The sequence below is a fragment of the Pipra filicauda genome, unplaced genomic scaffold (genome assembly GCF_003945595.2).
Source record: "Pipra filicauda isolate LSUMZ 115617 unplaced genomic scaffold, ASM394559v2 scaffold1_size10287979_pilon, whole genome shotgun sequence".
In the NCBI taxonomy this organism is placed as follows: domain Eukaryota; kingdom Metazoa; phylum Chordata; class Aves; order Passeriformes; family Pipridae; genus Pipra; species Pipra filicauda.
Genome location: NW_024104310.1, coordinates 6,310,484 through 6,330,020, shown reverse-complemented (window position 1 = coordinate 6,330,020; position 19,537 = coordinate 6,310,484). Strand labels below are relative to the sequence as shown.

The following is a 19,537-nucleotide window of genomic DNA, read 5'->3' as shown; positions in this document are numbered from 1 at the left end:
CCTGTGCTCGGCACTGGCGAGGCCACACTCCCAGCCCTGTGTCCAGGTCAATTCGGGAAGGACACTGAGGTGCTGGAGCAGGTCCAGAGAAGGGCATCGAAGCTGGGGAAGGGTCTGGAGCAGGCTGGGGGAAAAGTGCCTGGAAGCTGCCCAGTGGGAAAAGACCTGGGAGTGCTGGTTGACAGTAACTGAACATGAGCCAGGTGTGCCCAGGTGGGCAAGACAGCCAATGACATCCATTGGCTTGTATCAGGAACAGTGTGGGCAGCAGGACCAGGGAAGTGATTCTGCCCCTGTACTCGGCACTGGTGAGGCACCTCCAGTACTGTGTGCAGTTCTGGGCCCCTCACAAGAAGAAAGACATTGAGGTGCTAGAGCAGGTCCAGAGACAGGCAAGGAGCTGGTAGAGGGTCTTGAGCACAAATCCTGTGAGGAGAGGCTGAGAGAGCTGGGGTTGTTTAGCTTGGAGAAGAAGAGGCTCAAGGGATACCTTCTCACTCCCTGACAGGAGATTGTAGCCTGGTGGGGGTCGGTCTCTTCTCCCAGGCAAATAGTGACAGGACAAGAGGCCCAATGGATCCCTAGTGGTAATAAATCCAGAGCCACGTCCCATCTTTGGGGGTCAAAGTGGGGAGGACCTGGGCTGCCCCTCAGGTGACAGTGCTCCACGACAGCACAAATACTGCCATCTCCAAATTCTCAAACTCTTCCAGCAAGTAAAACATTCTGCATAAAAATAAAATTATAAAAATAAAATTATGTAAAAATGGCCAGGGAACCATTTTAAACTGTTTTGACACCAAGTACAAAGCACAATTCTTGGCTGTGAACTGAACACTTTCCAGCTTCCAGACTGGCACCAAAAGCAACAGGGTGCTGCGAAGACTTCAGGGAAGTTTTCAAGAGGAACATACTGATTCTCCAAAGTATTGCAGAAGACACAGTAAAAGAACATCCTCTGTCTGTGGATCTCTGTGGAAATGAGGAAAATAAAATATTCTGCTAGCAAAACTTTTAATTGCACAACAATTTGTTGTTTTAAAGCTTAAAAACATGAAAAATTAGCATAAGAAGGTTCAGTTCTGACTGAAAACCTGCCACATAAACCATCATCTCCAGTTTGTAAGAAGAGGTGCTGATAGACAACCTCCAAATACCCACATCCAGAGGGTGTCCCAGGGGACACTGGACAGGAGATTCCGAGTTACTTTACTGTGGCCAGACCCATACATAGGTTCTTCAAGGACATTAACCATTATCCAGGCATCCTGAGCAGCGAAACCTCCAGCTGAGTGCTCCTCCAGCCTTCAGCAAACATCTTTCTTGCGAGAGAAGTAAAAATCTATCCCTCTGTCCTTGTGCTGCGCTGGCACCTGTGCAGGTCCCCTCCTGCCCCTGGGATGGGGACTCCCTCCCTGTGGCAAATGAAACATGAACAGGGAGAGATTTACTGATGTTTCAGAGTGAATCTGGTCCCAAAGCAGTGCTAAAATGCAGGAAAGCGTGGACAGGGCGCTTCTGCTCCCCAGGTCCACTACAAAGGCAGGAAGGCCCAACGGGCACAGCTCTAGGTTTGGATTTAGGAAACCAGGGTTTCTGGTAAGGTGAGCTGGAAAAGCTGATCAAAATGGAGCTCTTGCCTGGCAGAGGAGCTTTTTGACTTCCAGTTTCGTCACTGCCTGAAACCAGTGTCTCACCAAGGAGCTACTTCACAGAGTCCTTTCTCTGATCCCAGAAGGTCAGTAATCCAGGCCCTCCAACAGCATGGCCGAAGCAGAAGGCTTTGCTTCCACTAAACTTTCCACTCTTGGCAAAGGAATCTGGCCTGAAAAAATTGGTACTGCACCTTGGGATTAAAACCTGAAACGGAGACATGCTTCATTCTTCACTGAATGTAGTATGACATCTAAATTTGAGCCTCCACAAAGTATCCTCACCTGAGAGGAGGCAGGGACAGTGCAGAGGGGGAAGGCAAAATGCTGAAAACTCCTTGTAATACACAAGAATTGGTTACATCCATTTCCTTCCACACCCAACTCCTCCAAGAGCAGCAGCCCAGGCAGCAGATACAAGCCTTGACATGCTACAGGATCAGCATCTCAATCTGTCCCTGTTCTAAAGGGGAGATACACCCAAAAAGCAAAGTGCAAGGGCCGGTCCCCATAGTTACAGGTCTTCTGACTCTAGTTTGGGTTCACTCAAGCATGGCAGGAAGTTGGTTGTTTTTCCACCTCCTGAACACAGAGAACAGTGAGTTGGCTCCTTTCTGTCCACCTACATCAGGGGGTGGTCAGGCTATGCAGGCCCTGGAGATTCCCCATCCCTCCCTGCTGGCCAGTGGGGATGCCAGGAAGGATGCTCTGAAGGACATGCTCTGGCTAAGCCCTGCTGACTATACAAGGCTGATGGGATAGAGAAGCAGCTAAAATTTACATCATTCACCACAGCAGGTAGGACAGACAGAGCTAAATAACCCTGGCTGCAGAGTCCCTGTGCAGAGCTGGACCACTGCTGTGAGGTAACATGACTTTGCATTAAAGCCATTTTTCCCTTTATACCCGAGAGAGAAGAACAGAACTCACAGACACTCCTACAGACACAGAGCAGCCCCCCTGGAGCCCTCCCACCCCATCCCAACCTTCCCAGTACTCACAGGCCTCTGGCTGATGTATCGGCTCCACTCTGGGGCTGTCACAACTGGCTGTGGGTAGGTCTCACCTAGAGTTACTCCTGCCTGGGAGAGAGCAGCACTACTCAGTGCCCAAGGGCTGTGGATATCTGCTCCCTTTATGCCCTGTAGCTCTGGGACCCACAGCCGGACGTAATCCCCCTGCAAAGAGAACACACGGGACAGGATCCATTCAGTAACAACCTCCAAGTGCTTCCCGGCAAGGATGTTTCTCAACAGGAAAGAGAGAAGCTGGATTTCCAGGTAGAGAAGCTGGTGTAGTACAGCATCAGTTACTTCTGACAACCCTTAGCCCCTCCTGCATTAGTGCCTAAAGAGAGACTTGGATGCTGGAGTTCTCCCAGGATCACTCTGCAGGCAGAGGAGGGAGACAGAGGTGCATTTTTGGTACTGTTCACCTGTCCTGTTTAGGACATCCTGTGATGAAGTCACTCTCAAAAAGTGTCCAGTGACTGAAGGAAATTAGGATGACTAGCTCAGCTGCACATTCTTGTGTTCCTGAATCTCTCCTATTAACTCTACTTCTGTGTCTCTTCATAGGACTAGTTTCAGATTTCTTGTCAAATCCTGCCAGCTACAGTGCTGACAGGCAATAGTACAGCCTGCCAAGAAGCTAAGGAATAGTGGTGGGAGCAGGTAATCCAGTATGTGAGCAATTTATCTGCTCCCACCACATAGAGAGTCAGAGGAGTCACAGGTTTAATCTACTCTCCAGCACCTCCCAAGGAGCAGCTCTGTCTCTCTGGTCCCTCCTGAGTTCTCCAAGAAGCTGCTCTGTGCTCAAGGAAATGTCTGTGTGAGGCACTGATGGGATGTGGCTGTGACCCAGAAGAAATGGTGATGAAACACTGAACACACAGACCAGGGCAGGGAGGGTGTGTGAAGCACCAGCCTCCCTGGGGACAGCAGCAGATTGTCAGTGTCACATCTTCCTGTGCACAACGAGGAACCTGCCTGGCTGTTGGCAAGGAGACACAGAACTGCTTTTGCAGCAGTAGCCACACAGCAGATTGATCTCCTCTGCTGCCTGAAAATACCACCTGTCCTTCACTGCACTGCCCATTGTAAAACAGCCAAACAAGACTCACATTCCCATCGTAATCCAGGCCTTGTTTAATCACGTTAAACTTCCTGTTGTCCCGTGGGTCGTTGCCAATGCCAGCGCTGTATAACCAGTTGCCATAATTGCTACAAACATCGTAATCCACCTTGAGAACACAGGGAGAAAACAGTGAGAAGAGCTGGGCTGGCCCTCAGTGAGTCTTCTCTCCCCGTCCACCCCTTAGCTCAAGGGAAAAATTCCTTGAATGGCAATCACTCTGGGGTGGTCAGAGCCCTCTCAAGTTGTAGGTACAGACATCTGGCTGCTTTTTACACCGGGATCAGCTTCCCAGGTCTCTTCACTTCATGGTCCTTAAGTCAGTGAGATCTATAAAAGTCTAACCAAAATCTCTTTCTCAATTTCCCTTTTTCAAAGAAAATCCTTCTCTTTCTGCCCTCATCTGGCAGACTTCACAACAACAAGCCCTAGATTTTGTGTGCTCATATTCTGAAACAGCAGCAGCCCAGAACATTTCAAATATGAGAGAAAATCCTTCCTGACCAGTTACCCAGACACCACAGACTGACAGAATCATGACTGTGTATAAAGATGCAAACAATGCAAACACTGCGGTTTTCTCCCACTTTTTTCTCATCAAGTTATTTCTCATCTAAGCAAATAAAAAGCTCTCAAGGATGCTCCTGTAAAATGAAACAAGGCTTCTGTAACTGGCACAAATGAGAGCATAACATAGTCCAATCCAAGGGCTCTTCAGCTGGGCAGCATGGCTTAAATCCAACACCAAGAGCTTTCCAGCTGTAGGACAATTCCAATCCAGCTCAGGAGGGGAGTGGAAGTGATAGCAAAGAGGGTGTGGGATCTCTGTGCATTCCTAGGAGGGGTGTCTGTGGTGCAAAAGCAGCAGCTGTGGCAAAAAGAGCTGGCTCAGTGTTGTTCTCCCTTTACTGCAGTCACAGCAACAACCAGTCCACACAGGGATTTTTCCAAAAATCCTAGCCACTCCTTAAAGTGAGGAGCTCAATGCACCTGGATGGCAGAAGGCACAGGAAACGGGCTGTGCCAAATTCCCCTTTCTCTGCAGAGACCCTGAATGCTGGGGTCAGGGTGATCAGCAGCCAGCTTTGCTCCCTGTGCTCCAGGCTTCCCCTTCCCAGCAGCACTTCCTCCAGCCCGTGAGATGAAGAGAAGAAAGATGCTATGGGAGGCCTGATAGTGTGATTAACATGCAGGAAAGCCTGTGTGGGAGGTAAGGGCAAATCCAAGGGGGACTGGAGGAGGCAGGCTCATTTCCCCCTCAGCCTTGCCCCTTCCTGGCATTCTCTTCTGTTTGTTTCTCTGCCTTTCCTTGGGGCCTGACCCTGGGAATGAAATCAGTGAAGTCAGAGCTGAGATATTCTCTGTCCAGGACACGAGAGGTCTCTGGCCTTTCCCCTGGCTTCAGTGGGTTGCAGAGGGTTCATGCCTCAGTCTCCCTGCCTGTCTGGTATGGATGGCACACACAAACACTTGGTGGGCCTTTGCTGGCAGTAGCAGGGATGAAACAGGCATTGCTTTTGCTTTTAAGAGGCAAGTGAGACCAATTTCAGCTCTGTACTGGCCTCTGCCCTCCTACAGCCATGTCTCCCCCACCAAGCTGATGTGTCCTGCAGACTACTCTGGGAATGCCACCAGGTTACAGTAACAGAGCTGGACACAAGCTTAAAGGATGGCACAGAAGGGCACAAGGATCAGCCTGTGGCACACCAATCTACAGTGGCCATCAGCACCTGGGGCTGCCACACCAATCTACAGTGGCCATCAGCACCTGGGGCTTCCCGAGGTGCAAGGGCCAGTGCAGAGTGCTAAATCCTGCTTCCAGCAAAGCTGGTAACATCCATGTCTACAGGAATAAATGTAGGTAACATAGGGAGAATCCTTCTAGTATGAGAACTTTCAGGTCTTCCTCACTTATGGAATAGGACCTGGAAGGTTCTTGCTCTTATCTGGAGAAGCATCATTGCATGCAGCTTCTGGAAGAAAACTCCTTCTGGAAGATCCTGAAGTCATGCACAGTGTTTTTGTGCCAACCCACTGCTGCTCACAGCACTGGCATGGGAAGAGAACCCAGATCTTCCTCCTGAAGCCAAAGTCATGTCAGAGCCCAGCTCCAAGGAAGCTCAAAAAAAAAAAAATATACATTCACAAAAAAAAAAAAAAGCTCTTTTAATTGCAGATAATGGTGAGGCAAGTGAGCTTTCTCTGTCCCTTCAGTACTCCTAGTGAGCAGAGTTCCCTGACCACCAGTAGCCTCTTGTATCCCACATACAAGATCTTTAATGTGAGGCTGACGTGAGTATTTGGCCTTTTTCAGTCAGTACCAGAAGGATCTATGGGGACTGAGGTCAGAGAAGTGACCCAGCCATTTAACTGAGCTTGCACAGCTGCTGATTGATATATGAGACAGGAATTGGTGCTCCAGTTGGCAGTAACTCACCAGAACGAAGAGGGATGCCTCTGGCCAGGGTGGAGCTCTCTGGAAGCTGATCCAGCTATTGTCCATACTTGCCTGTTCTTGACTACACGGCTTCCCTGTCCACAGCAATCAATGCAAAGATGCTGTGCCAGCACACATTTCTTTTTATGTTCTATTTCTGGGCTGCCCTCCTCCCCCAGCCTCTGCAGTGGCCAAATCAGAGCATTGTTAACATAATTTGTGTTTTGAAAGTTTTCTCAAGTGTGACAGATCTCTGGCTAAAACCCTGCGTGGAGGATCGAAACTATTATTGCAAACTTCCCAGCTACATCTTGGCTGATGGCAGCTTCACTGTGGCAAAATTCCCTTTACTTATGCGAGCTTTGGGAAGTCCATACCCTGCAAGCAGCACATACACGGACTTAGATCAGCCTGAAAATTAATGATCATCTCCTGTATCATTCCTTGTTAGTCAGAGCTGTCCTCCTGCCTTCCACTCAGGGCAGGAAGCACAAACAAGTCTGGGTACACAAAGGGTTCAGTCCTACCAGCAGGTATTCAAACCATTCTGCCCCCATCCTCCAGTCCAGGCCCAGGTCCTTGGTGAGGAAGCTGGCGACGTTCTGCCGCCCTCTGTTCGACATGAAGCCCGTGGCACTCAGCTCTCGCATGTTGGCATCCACGAAAGGAACCCCAGTTTTGCCCTCTGCAGAGACAAAACACAGTGCTGGGACACAAGGACATTTTTGGGCACTCCTAAACCAACCTGTGGTGGCCCTGCATTCACAGCCCTCCAAGTGGGAAAGACGGTGCCAGTGCACAGCGGCAGGGTGGGATTTCAGTGAGGTTTAGCCGGAGTGCAGCCACTAAGACCCACTGGAAATTAAATGGGAGATCATACTGAAAATTGAGATAAGGAGAATTTTTGGCAAGGAAAAAAAAAAAGCAAAAAACAACAGTATAGAAAAATCTCAGACTGGAAAAACAATCAAGTGGATTGCAGGGAATTTTGCAGAGTAGAATATACAGACAACAGTGAGATGGGCCAAGAACAGAAAGATTCTTGACAGGTGACTAATAGAGGGATGTACTGGAAAAATCTCCAAGGATTAGTATCTGAAAAGTAGACAGTTTGTCTATTGTTAAGGAAAAGATTTATTGTGTCTGTGTGATTTGTTGTATCCTATGTGCAAATGGATACATGTGGCACTAACATGAAAAAAGAAATATAGGCATGTATTTCACTAATTCTGATGCTTCAATCTGTTAATCTCTCTAAGTTTTGAGATCTTATGCTTGCTATTCATGTTACAATATAAAAGCTAAAGAAAAGGCTGTGGGATTACAAAAGACGTGGTTACTTCTAAGTTTGCTTTAACCTTGTAACCAAAAACAAACAAAGAACCAAATGTAGCAGGCATGGCAATCTAACATTGATAAGAAGGGCTGGTCAGCCTCTGTGTGACTAAACAGAAGGGACCAGCAGGTGACAAACACTCCCCCTTGGGCAGGAAAACCTAACTGCAGAACCTGGCCACTCATGACACCCTGTGGTCCTGCTCCTGTACGGTGCTCAGTCTGGGAAGGGAAGCCAAGCATCCTGCACACGCCCTCATACACTGGTGGTGCCAGTTGAAATGACAGCTCCCTACAGAGACCCAGCCAGCGTTAGGGCACGTGTGAACACGCAGGCACGTGGAAGCCAAAAGCACACCCAGCCAAACCTGCGGTTTCTACTGACCTTTCCAACAGCCAAAGAGCTGAAGGTCCTTTTTCCAGGGTATCTCTTTACTTTGAAGCCCTGTTGAGAAAAATAATGAACTGCTGATGAAGAAATAGTGACGCAGGCAGTTACTCACACAACAACACAGCCTGAGGCACCTTGGCTGACACAAGGCATAGGGTAAAGCTCGTCCTCTCAGTGCCATTATAAAGAAACCTTCTGCAAGGGTTTAGAGATGACCTATTCTTCCTTCTAAGTGTTGCAAAGGGGTATCTTTTATATACAGAGGATGCTCAAGCCCTAACAGATTTTGATTATTTCTTTTGTTGATGTTTTCTTGGTTTTTTTTTTTTTTTTTAATTAAAACCAACTCAGACTTCACAGGTGGCAGGAGATATGCTCTGGCCCAAGACAGTATTTTCTTGTTCAGTTTTACTCCAGGACAACGTTTATGTGAAATCTGTTTCTGTAGCAGATACTAAACCAAGAATTACCTGGCAGAAGCCCCAGGTAACACTTTGCCCCTGCAGGGGGATAGGAACAGATGAGGGAGATGATTTAATGTTTGCAGGATCCAATGGCAATTACAGCCTTCTGTACAGTGGAACGGAGGCAGAAGGGACAACTCGGCTCTAGCTGCAGATATCCAAGGTCAGGCTCACCACTGGCTTCCAGTGCCATCAAAACAGCCCCACAGGCCTGGCAGATGTGACACAGGCCTTGAGGGAGATGTGCTCCTCTGCAGCCACAGCTGGATGCCAGGATCTGACCTAGGGCATAAAAAGCAGTGCTCTCTGCTTAGGTACGGGCAGCTACATCACCTGGAGAACAGCTCACCCAGCACAGGCATCACCTCTTAGGGTTTCCTGGCATATGGGCTGGATATTTGTGGTTGCATGGAGAGTTCAGACCCCCAGTTCAGCTGCAGATTCTTGCACATCAGTCACTGGGGCTGGAGCTGAATCTCACTCTGATTCCTACGTAGTGTGAGGCAGAAAGAATATCTGGTTTCTAGGGATTCACACTCCTGGGTCAGTTCCTGCTCTGTCCCACATTCTCTGGTGAATGTGGGCAAGCCTGGAGCCTGGATTCTACCCAAAGATGCAATGTATCTGGAAACAGCATCTTCACTCTGATTGTTCTGCTGTTTCCCACAGATATGTGTTAATAATCCTCCCTATATCAGGTGTGGGGCTCAGTGTCTGCAGAGTCTTCAGCACCATGGTGGTCACACCACTGCTTTGAGAAGAACATTTGTAGAACTTAATGGCAGCAGCCCATTCTCTTACTTTCCCTGTGGTAAGACTGCACCTTTCCTCTCCAAATACAGTGATCTATACACACCCCTTAGTGAGAAAATCCTCTTGCCATACTTCAGGGCCACAAACCGAAAGTAATCCCTCCACAGCAGCTCAAACAGGACCCTGAAACACAAAGGGTCACTGTGGGTCAGACAAAATTACTGAATTGGGATTTTCCTTCCACAGCACCCATCATTAACACCGTGAGGTTTATCCACAATTTCACGGACCTTCCCACGATAACAGTTCTTTCCCAAGCCTACTTACCTGGCTTTGCAGCTGGATGACTACAGGGAAAGCAAACTTTGCATGAATCACCTGGGAAGCTTCCCTTAGCTCGAGTGCAGGAGCAGAATTTCAGGAAACATGTTTTTCACCCATCCCTACTGGGATGCAATCCTCCAAAGAGCAGGGTGAGGGCCTGATTCAGCTTCACACTTCCTCATGAACAAGTGTGTCAGCACATTCCTGAGAGCTTTGCCTTGATTTAAGCAATAACCTTTGTGAGGGACTTAAAGACACCTTTCAAAAGTGGTTGATAGTGCTCTAGCTCGTGAGATCAGGTGACAGTCCCACCTCAGCCTCTGAGGCCTGCTTCAGCTCTCTGGCATACTGGAAACATTCTGCTCAGCTGATGTTTAGGCTGATAAGATCTTTCTGGAAAATCTCATTACAGAACAAGACACTGCCCAAATGCTAAAAACTGGTGTCATAATGCTGAGGTTCAAGGAGTCCCTCATGTGCAGCCACCACGACCTGTACTTTACTGTACCATTGTCTGCAGTGCCTGGGAGCTTGACAGATTCATTTTTATAATTATTAATCACTTTAGAATACTAAAAGCACCACGGCACCCCAGCTGCCAGCAGGCTGGTATTAGATGGAAAAACATGAGTATGTTCATTTCTTGAAATCTTTCCTCTCTTAATTGTCTTCTAAGAAAAAAACAACCCCAAACATACACTTGAAGAGTGTTGATATTTTATCTGTCATTTGAATTTTAATGAAATTGAGTATTTTGGCCAGAATTGTTGGCAATGTTCTGCCCGCTCTTCACCAACCACTGTGCTGTTTGACATATTGCAAATGTAACAAACCAATATGAATATACAGTTCTAGAGTTTGCACAGACTTTCTGGTTTGGGTTTTTTTCCCCATCCAAGTCTAGTGTTAGGCCAGGCTCTAACGTGAACCTGCTCCTCCATGAGAGTGATTTGTACAAGTCACACAGCTGCTGAGACTTTGGAGTGAAACTCTGCTCGTATCTTTGGCATGAGAAACCCTTTAGCTTTTATTTGTAAATCATTCTTTCTTCTCATCTAGCCCATAATAACAACACAGAGACAGATGGTGCTGATTTACTGAGATCGTTTTTAAAAATCATAAACCACAATTTCCCAGCAATAATAATGACAACTGGCATCCATAATCTCTACTTGCAAAGTGCCTAAAGCCTCTGAGTGTCAAAGGCAGATTAATAAATCCTGAAACAGAACTGCAGTGCAACCCAGAGGAACCAGGCAGCAGGCACAGGAAAAACAAACATTAATTAAGGGGAGTTAACAAATCACTCTCCTGTGTGTGAGATGCTGGTTTCCTATTCAGAGAAAACAACATGCTGATGGTGCAAGGACATACCAGTATGTGCTCTGATTTGCTGTTCTCTCTCTTTCATACTTCTGGATCTGCTCATAGATGTATCGAGGTGAGATGCAGCCCAGCGCCAGCCTGAAAGCAGAGGAATTGTGTCCTGAATGCCACGCAGGACTCACAGCTCAGAGGGAGTGGAGGGGCAGTTTTGTGTTGAGTTGTTGTCTAAAAGGTTTTGCTGGGTTTGCAGTTCTGCCCCAAACGGCTTTAATCAAGTTCTGCAACTTCTTTGCAACTCCTCAAGAGGGAGAATCCTCTTCCAAGAAACAAAATCCTCCCCTTCCCAGCATATGGCTGTTACAGGAGCCTCCAAGCTACGGAGACAAATCATTTCACACAAGTTTGACAAGTTTTGCCTGAATGATTTGATCAGCTGCTGACTTAGTGCACCAGTGACAAACCCAAAGTGGATCTCAAATGCCAACCTCTGCATCATCTGTCCTACCTCTCCTGGCACTACAAACCTCCTTATTATGTGCCAGGCTCCTTTTCCTGAAGAACCTCAACGTCTTATCTGAGCAACCACAGAAGGCTTGCTGAAAATCTGAGGCCAGGCAGGAAACCTAGGGAATCAAACCCCACTCTGGCATTTCAACCCACTGGGCTCCTTCCATTTGTTCCAAATAAGTGCTGTGCAAGACAGGAAAGAGCTTCCAGACTCCAACCCCATCATGCAGGAACAACTTTTACCTTGATTTTCCTAGAAATGCATTTAACTGCCATTTCCACTATGGCTGGTGGAAACATTTGATGTTCTAATGAATTCTGGAAAACAGGAAGAAAGAGCCTGAAGAGTTTTTCCTTAATTGTTGACCAGTTCTGACACTTAGAAATGGCCAGTATGAGATGGGACTGACTGGCTGCAATCTGAGCCACTCTGACTTTGATTATCTGACAGAGGAACATTTTGGGGCAGGCAGATCTGGACTGTCTGCTCTGGGCAAATGGTCGGCTTGGAAAAATTCGAGCAGAGCCACAAATAAACCTGAGCAGTTTCAGTGGTCCTGGGATCCCGACTGGAATTCTGAAGTGCCACCAGATGGAGCCATCCACTGCAACCATCAAAGCACAAAGCTGGGTGAAACCAAGAAATCCTGACCTGTAACAGCCTCAGAAAACCATTTCATATCACAGTTCTGTCGGGACAACACTCCAGATGCTCTCAGCTTAGGCTGAACTGGGTTCTGCTGCTGCAGTTTCAGTCTGGAATTAACTCTGCCCCTTCCAGCATCAGAGACTAAACCACCTAACCAGGAGTCAGCAAAAAAGAGATCCTTTTGCAATAGGAATAATCAGAAGTGTCTCTTCTACCCACAGAAGAAGACAAAGGCAGTGAGGTGAGGTGACTTGCCCCACAGTATTCAGGAAACCAGGTCTGGATCGAGTTCTTCTACAACCCTCTCAACACATGGAAGCTGTGCTGCTTCCCTGCCTGCTCCCAACCACCCCTCACACACAAAACAGCATGAAGCCAAAGGCATGAGTCCCTCCTGTGCCCTGCCCACATTGGTGGTCCCAGCACACAGGGCTCTTGGCACAGTTCTGCTACAGTGCAGTAGTTCCTAATTGCAGGAATGTTCCCAGGGAACCACACCCAGACCCCTACCCATGCTCAGTAGCACTCAGCAGACAGGTAACATCAGTTTGGGATGGGAGCAGAAAAGGAGTTTTCCACAACAAAAATCTTTACCATGGTGCAAATTTGGTTGAGTAATCCATTCCCACCAGTCCATTCCGAGACTCCTTGTAAGATGCAACCAGGTTCTGTGTGAGCAAAAGAACAAAAGGTTTGAACACTTTACAAACAACCTGCTAAATATGTTTTCTCTCCTTCTGGAGGCAGAGCAATCTGGCAGGGCTGGGCTCCCTCTCATGGCTGCCTGCAAGGATTACACAGCTGCCAAATTCCTGCCTCCAGCACACAGGAATTAATCAGGCCAGCAGTTTTCATTTATAGCTGTGGGATGTGTGTCACGAGCTGTGCTCCCCAGTTCAGCCTGGAGCACATTTCCTTCCACAAGCACTGTGCACCTGGTTGTACTTGCTCCCTGCCTGTTCCCGTCTGACTCTGGATCAATAATGCACTTCCAAGCCCCAGTGGAACTCCATTGTCCATGTGGTTGCTTGTTTGAGTTTGAGAACCTGAGTCTGACAGCTCCCAGCACTCAGCTGCAGGAACTCACATTTACAGCAGGGTGCACATCTTCCATTTTCTAAGTGCTCCATGGACAGTGCAGGGGACACAGGGAATCCAGATCTCTCCTTGATTCCCTTCACTGCACAGGTTACAATTTCTAAGGGGCTGTTCTACCTCGCTGGGGAACACAATGCTTGCATTACAAAAAAAGAAGGAACAGGTTTTCCAGCACTGGTTGTATTAATGCTTGACCAAGAGTAGAAGCTGTGCATGCCTGTGCTCATTTTGGCTGGGATGGAGTTAATTTTCTCCACTGTAGCTGGTCTGGGGCTGTTTTGGATTTGTGCTAAAAGCAGTGCTGATAGCACACCAGTGTTTTCGTTATTGCTGAGCAGGGTTCACACAGCCTCGAGGCCCTTTCTGCCTCTCTCACCACCCCACCCTGAGTAGGCTGGGGGTGCACAAGGAGGTGGGAGGGGACACAGCCAGGACAGCTGATCCCAACTGGCCCAAGGGGTATCCCAGACCATAGGATGTCATGCTCAGCACATAAAGCTGGGTAAGGAGGAAAGGGGGATGTTTGGAGTGGTGCCTGTTTGTCTTCCCAAGTAACTGTTCTCCACGTGGTAGAGCCCTGCTTTCCTGGGCATGGCTGAGCACCTGCCCACTGATGGGAAGTTTTAAATGAATCCTTACTCGGCTTTGCCTATGCAAAAAGCTTTTGCTTTCCCTAATTAACTGTCCTTACCTCAACCCACAACTTTTCTCAACTTTTACCCTTCTGAATCTCTCCTCCATCCCACTGGCAGGGACTGAGGGAGCAGCTGCTTAGGGCTGCGCCTCCTGGGGTTAAACCAGGACAATGATCCCCAACAGCAAAGGAATGCAGCAACTTCCTCAGCACAGCAAAAATGATGCCCTGAGGCACTGGACACAGCACAGTTCCTAACCCATCTCAGCCTGAGAGATGCTCCCCCCTTTATCCACAAAGCTGGTGGGGTCTGATGCTGTTGGAAATCAGCACACGTGTCTTTGAATTCACACAAGGCAAATTTAAGGCAGTTCCTCAAACTAGGCCAGGAAGAAGTCCAAAAACTGGCTGCACAGACAAAATGCAGTCAGCAGCAGCTTCACTCCACCAAAGCAAGGGAGCAAGAAGTAGCTGTAATTATTGGCTGCAAGTTTTCAAACCAGACTACAGGAACCTCCAACTATTTATAACTGTGGGCAGAACTCGGGTTAGTTGTTCCTCACCCCTATTGCAAGTGCAGCCCCTTCAGGCCACTATTCACTCCTCCAATATGGGGGAACTACTTTGCTGATCACATGGGACATGAGAAAAGGCAAATTGAGAGAAAGGGGCTAAAAAATTTTGTCCCAATTCCCAAAAATTAACGGAAAAAAGAATTTCAGAGGGATGGCCACTAAACTAGGTTCCTAAGTATTTGGCATACATTCCCAGTTCCTGGATGACTTGTTTTTGGTCTAGTTTGCCTCTCTGAAAAACTGAAATAATGTTATTTCTCTGCTTTGCAAAGTGTTATACAGGACCTAAGGAAATATTGTTAGGAAGTGAAATTGCAGCCTCACCCACTTGCACAGCCATGTGTACAAGGGGGAGGATGTAGGCAAGGAAATGCAAGAGTTACCGTGTCCCAAAAATAATATTGCAGTCTCATTAAAGCCTGGGTCTCTCCTCCACTGCAGGGGAAGGCTGTTCGTGGATCAGTTACAGGATCTGCCACAGAAAACACCATCACGTTGTTACCTCCTTGGAAAGGTAGGGAGCTTAAAATCTAGGGATGTTCAGCAGTAGGGATGTCTGCTTTTGGGACATAAAAGATTGTGTGGTCTTCCTTTAAAATAAGGGTCACATCAAACATATTAAAAAGCACTAAGATGTTTTCTACCCAGCTGCAGGGCACCTCCTCCACAGGGAATTTACCTTGATTTGCTGTATGAGTGGGCAGAGGTTTAGTTACAGTTGAAAGGGCAACCACTGCCTCCATGTCTTATTTCTCAGAAAGAGACATATCATAGAATCATAGAATCACAAAATGGGTTGGGTTGTAAGGGACCTTAAAGATCATCTCATTCCATCCCCTGCCACGGGCAGGGACACCTTCCACTATCCCAGGTTGCTCCAAGCCCCCTCCAACCTGGCCTTGGACACTTCCAGGGATGGGGCAGCCACATCTTCTCTGGGCAACCTGTGCCAGGGCCTCTCTACCCTCACAGGGAAGAATGTCCTCCTAACATCTAATGTAAATCTCCTCTCTTTTATTTATCTCCTGAGCACAAATTGCCTCTCCATATTTACAAGGAGACATCTTTTCTGTGAGAGAATATGATGTGCAGTGCAAGATGTTTGGTTTATATTAACCACCAGATCTCAAGTGCAGCCAGTACAGGTGCCTACTTCACCTTGGCTGAATGTCTGTGTCCTGGGAATCTGAAGCAGCCAACTTACTTTGCAAAACCATGTTTTTAAAAACAGGCCTAAGCAGGATATATTTAAGAACAGAATCTAGGTAGGATTTCATGGGAGCAACTGCCAAATTGAGTTTTCTTACCCTTCTGTCCGAAATCCTCCATTGTAGGGATGCACCCTTCTTCCAGCCCTGGAGCCAGAGGCTTTAGCTGCTCTGCCATCCGCAGGGTTGGCCGGACCTTCGCCTCAGATTCCACCGCCCTTCGGAAATGGGTGTAGACATCAGGCAACCTGCACAGGTGACAGCACAGTCAGGTCTCTGCAGGGTGGTTTCCTGGGCCCCTGCACACAGCACTCACACACCTTCCACAGGGGGAGGATTAGCATTCCAGGCTGCGCTCCCCTGGGGCAGAGCACAGGTTTGTGATACCTCTCTATTTGTATCCTGCCAGGCACAATAGAGGAAGATGCCCCCGGGGCTAGCAGCCTTCAGAAGTTCAGCCCTTTGCCCAATTTCTTTCTGCTTCTGATGCAGATTGTGCCTTTTCAATTTAAGGCGTGTCCATGAGGGTCAGATTTCTCTCACCTAACTTCTGATTAACACACAAGGCTGACCTCAGTGTAAAAATCTGCAACCTCCTGATGCCTTTTCAGTCAAAGGAGAGAAAAAGGCATTTTCATGGCCTGACTCTTCTGCCCTACTTCATACATTTTCTGCAGAATACCACGGATCACTTAAAACTCCATCAACTACACCCCATGTGACTACTGAGGGAGCCATGAAAGAGTCCCACAAACACGAGGGAGACACAAAACACAGCAAAGGGGGCATGCTGTCATCAATAAGGGGGGCCAAGATGGCATTCGTCGAGGGGGTAATGGAGCAATCCAATCCAGCCAGGCCAATGTGATCCAGAAGTGTCACCAAATGGGCCAGCAGGACCAGGGCAGTGACCATAACCACCCCTTTACGTTGCACTGGTGAGGCACCTCGAATCCTGGGGTCAGCTCTGAGCCCTTCACTACGGGAAGAAACGTGCGGTGCGGGAGCATGTCCAGAGAAGGGAACAGAGCGGGGGAATGGTCGGGAGCACAAGTCTGGTGAGGAGCAGCTGAGGGAGCTGGGGGGGCTCAGCCTGGAGAAAAGGAGGCTCAAGGGGCATCCTGTTGCTTCCTACAACCTGAAAGGAGGTTGTAGCCTGGAGGGAGGGTCGGTCTCTTCTCCCAGATAACAAGTGACAGGACCGGAGGAAATGGCCTCAAGTTGTGCCAGGGAGGTTTAGATCGGATATTAGGAAATCACTGAAAGGGTGATTAAGAATCCCACAGGCCACCCAGAGATGTGGTTGAGTCACCATCCCTGGATGTATTTAAAAGTGTAGATGTGGCACTTAGGGATAAGGTTTAGTGGTGGGCTTGGCAGTTCTGTGTTAATGGTGATCTTTAAGGTCTTTTTTGACCTAAACGATTCTATGATTCTATGTCACAAGGATTTTGAAGACTGCAGACTGAGTATCCTGACTGTGCTGGTCCAAACTGCTGGAAAGGCAAAGAGAAATCAGTCCTCAGTAAACACTCAAACACACACCTTGGCTTTATGGATATTGAAGTGGAAATCCTGCTAATGCAGAGGGATGAATGTGCCCCTTCCCCTCGATGCACCATAAACACAGATGGACTATTGGGTCCCTTCTCTGTGGGACCAGATGACTAGGAGCCCTCCTGAAGAGTTCATTGGAGTGAGAAACAAGTGGGACAGTGCAGGAGTGAGTGACACCATGGAGCAGCCCACCTGGCAATAGGCCTGAAGGGAAGGTCATCCCGATGATACAGCGTGGATGCCCAGAACATCTGAATCTTCACCCCATGCTCCTTACACACCTGGCACAGCCCCTTCTCCACATCCAGCTCCTCCTGCGTGACCTAGGGAGATCAAAATAGTGAGGCCAGGGCTGCACAGCCCCAGCTCCCATGTGCACACAGACCCTGGTCCCTTGTCCTGCCCTCCTCCCTCATCTCCACATTTAGCTCCTTCCCTCTGGATGCACACACACAATCTCTGAGTCTTGCTCCAGCAAGGACTCCCACCCAGAGCCTACACCATCCCCATCCCAGGAACTATCCAGTTTCCTCAAGGTTAACACCACCACTGCCAAGAAAGACCCTGAACACACAGGATCTGCATCACCATTTGGTTGTGAAAGAAACCTCTGCAACCTAATTTTATCTTTTAAACTATGTCACTTCAGTATTTCCCTTACCTCTTCGTGGAAAGCCACAGCGCTGACAGAGCCCAGCTGAGTAATCAGATCGCGGACCACATCTTCTGGCTTCCCCTTCCTCACAACCAGGGTACTACAAACACAAAATATTGGCCTGAGTTGTTGTTATTTATGTGTACAGGAGGTCCTTGTCTGAGCCCAGGCAGGCACCCATGGACTAGTTCTCTACGGAGCACAGACCCGGTGTGGAGGCAGACAGACAGGATTTGACTAGCCTGCATTTTTTAGGAGCCAGTGAACAGAGCTTGTAAGCCTCTGGGGCTTAGTTTGTGTCAAACATATTTCTGACACTCTGGATGCCTTAGAAAGGATCACTGAGCACAAAGCCAGGCTGTTACCTAAAAGTGAATCTCTTCATCCTCACACACCAGTGATTGAAGAGCTGGCTGATGCGACTTGTCCAGGTTGCCCAGAGAGGTGCCAGGTGCCCCATCCCTGGAAACATTCAAGGTCAGATTGAGCGGGGCTCTGAGGAACCTGTTCTGGTTGAAGATGCCTCTGCTCATTGCAGGAGGTTGGACTAGATGACTTTTAAAGGTCCCTTCCAACCCAAACTGCTCTATGACTCTATGATCTTTTGCTAAGCAAAGCCAGATGTTACCTGGTAATGGATTCTTCAGGCCCTGGTCTAACCCAGCTATGGTTCTAAAGGCATAATAAAGGAGGCTCCTCTGGAGACCCCCTTACCACAGTGCAGCCTACCACAGACTGAGTTTAGAGGGACAGGGCATAAACAGATGTAACTCTCCAGTCTCACAGGCCAGAATCCATGTTGGTCAGTCTCAAGCCAGCTCCTAGGGAAAACTCCTAGGGACAAGAAAGGACACATGCCACAGTCATTGCCTACATCTCAAAGGCTGCCATTCATGTCTCCAGTTGTCAGGGCTCTGGACAAAGCACTCAAGGGTGACACCCATCTCTGGTATCTGATTTCGAGAAAGCAAAAGCCCACATGGCACAGCCTGGATGGCTCTTTGTTCCCTGTGCAGTCACCACAGCAAGTCATCTGAACAGTGGCTACATAAGGGACCTTGCTGTACCTAACAGAAGGGCTGTAGCTCTCAGAAATAAACCACCATCAGAGCTCGGAGCACCGGACATGATTTGACTCAGAGCACAGGTATGTGTTGAAAAAGAGCAGGAAAACAGAAATATACGTGTTATTTGCACGGTGCCTTCTCAACTACCTTCCTTTTTTCTTGAGCGTTTCCCTTAGATCCTTCACACTTTCCAGCAAAAACCGGAGCCGGTGGGGCCCTGTCTTGGGGAAGCCGAAGCAGTGGGTGCCCAGGTAGTGCCGCGGGTCGAAGCAGTAGAGAGGGATCACGAAATCTGCGTTATCCTGAGCCCAGTGGAGCACCTGGAAAAAACACAGAGAGGGCCGTGAGAGCTGCCGGGGGCGGGATGCAGCGGGCATCTCTCCCCATCCTGCCCACCAGCGGGGCTATCCCCACGGAAAATCCCATACCTGGTTATCGTGGGCGCGCAGGTCGCAGCGCAGCAGGCAGATGACCACCCTCGACATGGTACCTCGGGGTTAGTCCTGCCTCTCCCGGCTCGGCTCTGCCCTACGCCCGGCCCGGCTCTGCGTCCCTCTTCCCGGCCCCTTCATCCCGCCCCGCCGGGGAGGAGCCGCCCTGCCCCCGGCTCCCTGTGTCCGCCCCCGCAGCATCCCCGTGGGACGGGCACGCCTCGTCCTGCATCCCGGGAGGGTGGCGGGACCGGGGCGAGCTCATTTCCCTCGGTCCGGGATCCCAGCGCTTTTCCTCTCACCGGAGTCCTGCCCCGGCCGGGCGCACTTATTGCTGA

At 48.8% G+C, this 19,537-nt stretch overlaps 1 protein-coding gene across 1 annotated transcript; it reads right to left on the bottom strand.

Moving 5' to 3' along the window:
* Positions 1-1,636: 1,636 nt before the first annotated feature.
* LOC113994419 (cryptochrome DASH-like) lies at positions 1,637-19,253 on the bottom strand. Its single transcript, XM_027733439.2, has 14 exons — positions 19,197-19,253; positions 18,916-19,088; positions 17,708-17,801; positions 17,239-17,369; positions 15,589-15,737; positions 14,665-14,753; positions 12,569-12,642; positions 10,867-10,956; positions 9,272-9,351; positions 7,946-8,005; positions 6,753-6,910; positions 3,778-3,897; positions 2,654-2,830; positions 1,637-1,860 (listed from the first exon to the last, which is right to left on the bottom strand). The coding sequence occupies exons 1-14, from the start codon at positions 19,251-19,253 to the stop codon at positions 1,705-1,707; spliced, it is 1,608 nt and encodes a 535-aa protein (XP_027589240.1). The 3' UTR covers positions 1,637-1,704.
* Positions 19,254-19,537: the final 284 nt, after the last annotated feature.

Coding starts and splice junctions, on each gene's coding strand:
- LOC113994419 (XM_027733439.2), bottom strand. CDS start 19,253: ATGTCGAGGGTGGTCATCTGCCTGCTGCGCTGCGACCTGCGCGCCCAC. Junction 8,006..9,271: donor GAGGATTTTCTCACTAAGGG/GTGTGTATAGAT, acceptor TTTTCTCAACAG/GGCTTCAAAGTAAAGAGATA. Junction 6,911..7,945: donor GCTCTTTGGCTGTTGGAAAG/GTCAGTAGAAAC, acceptor TTGTCTCTGCAG/AGGGCAAAACTGGGGTTCCT.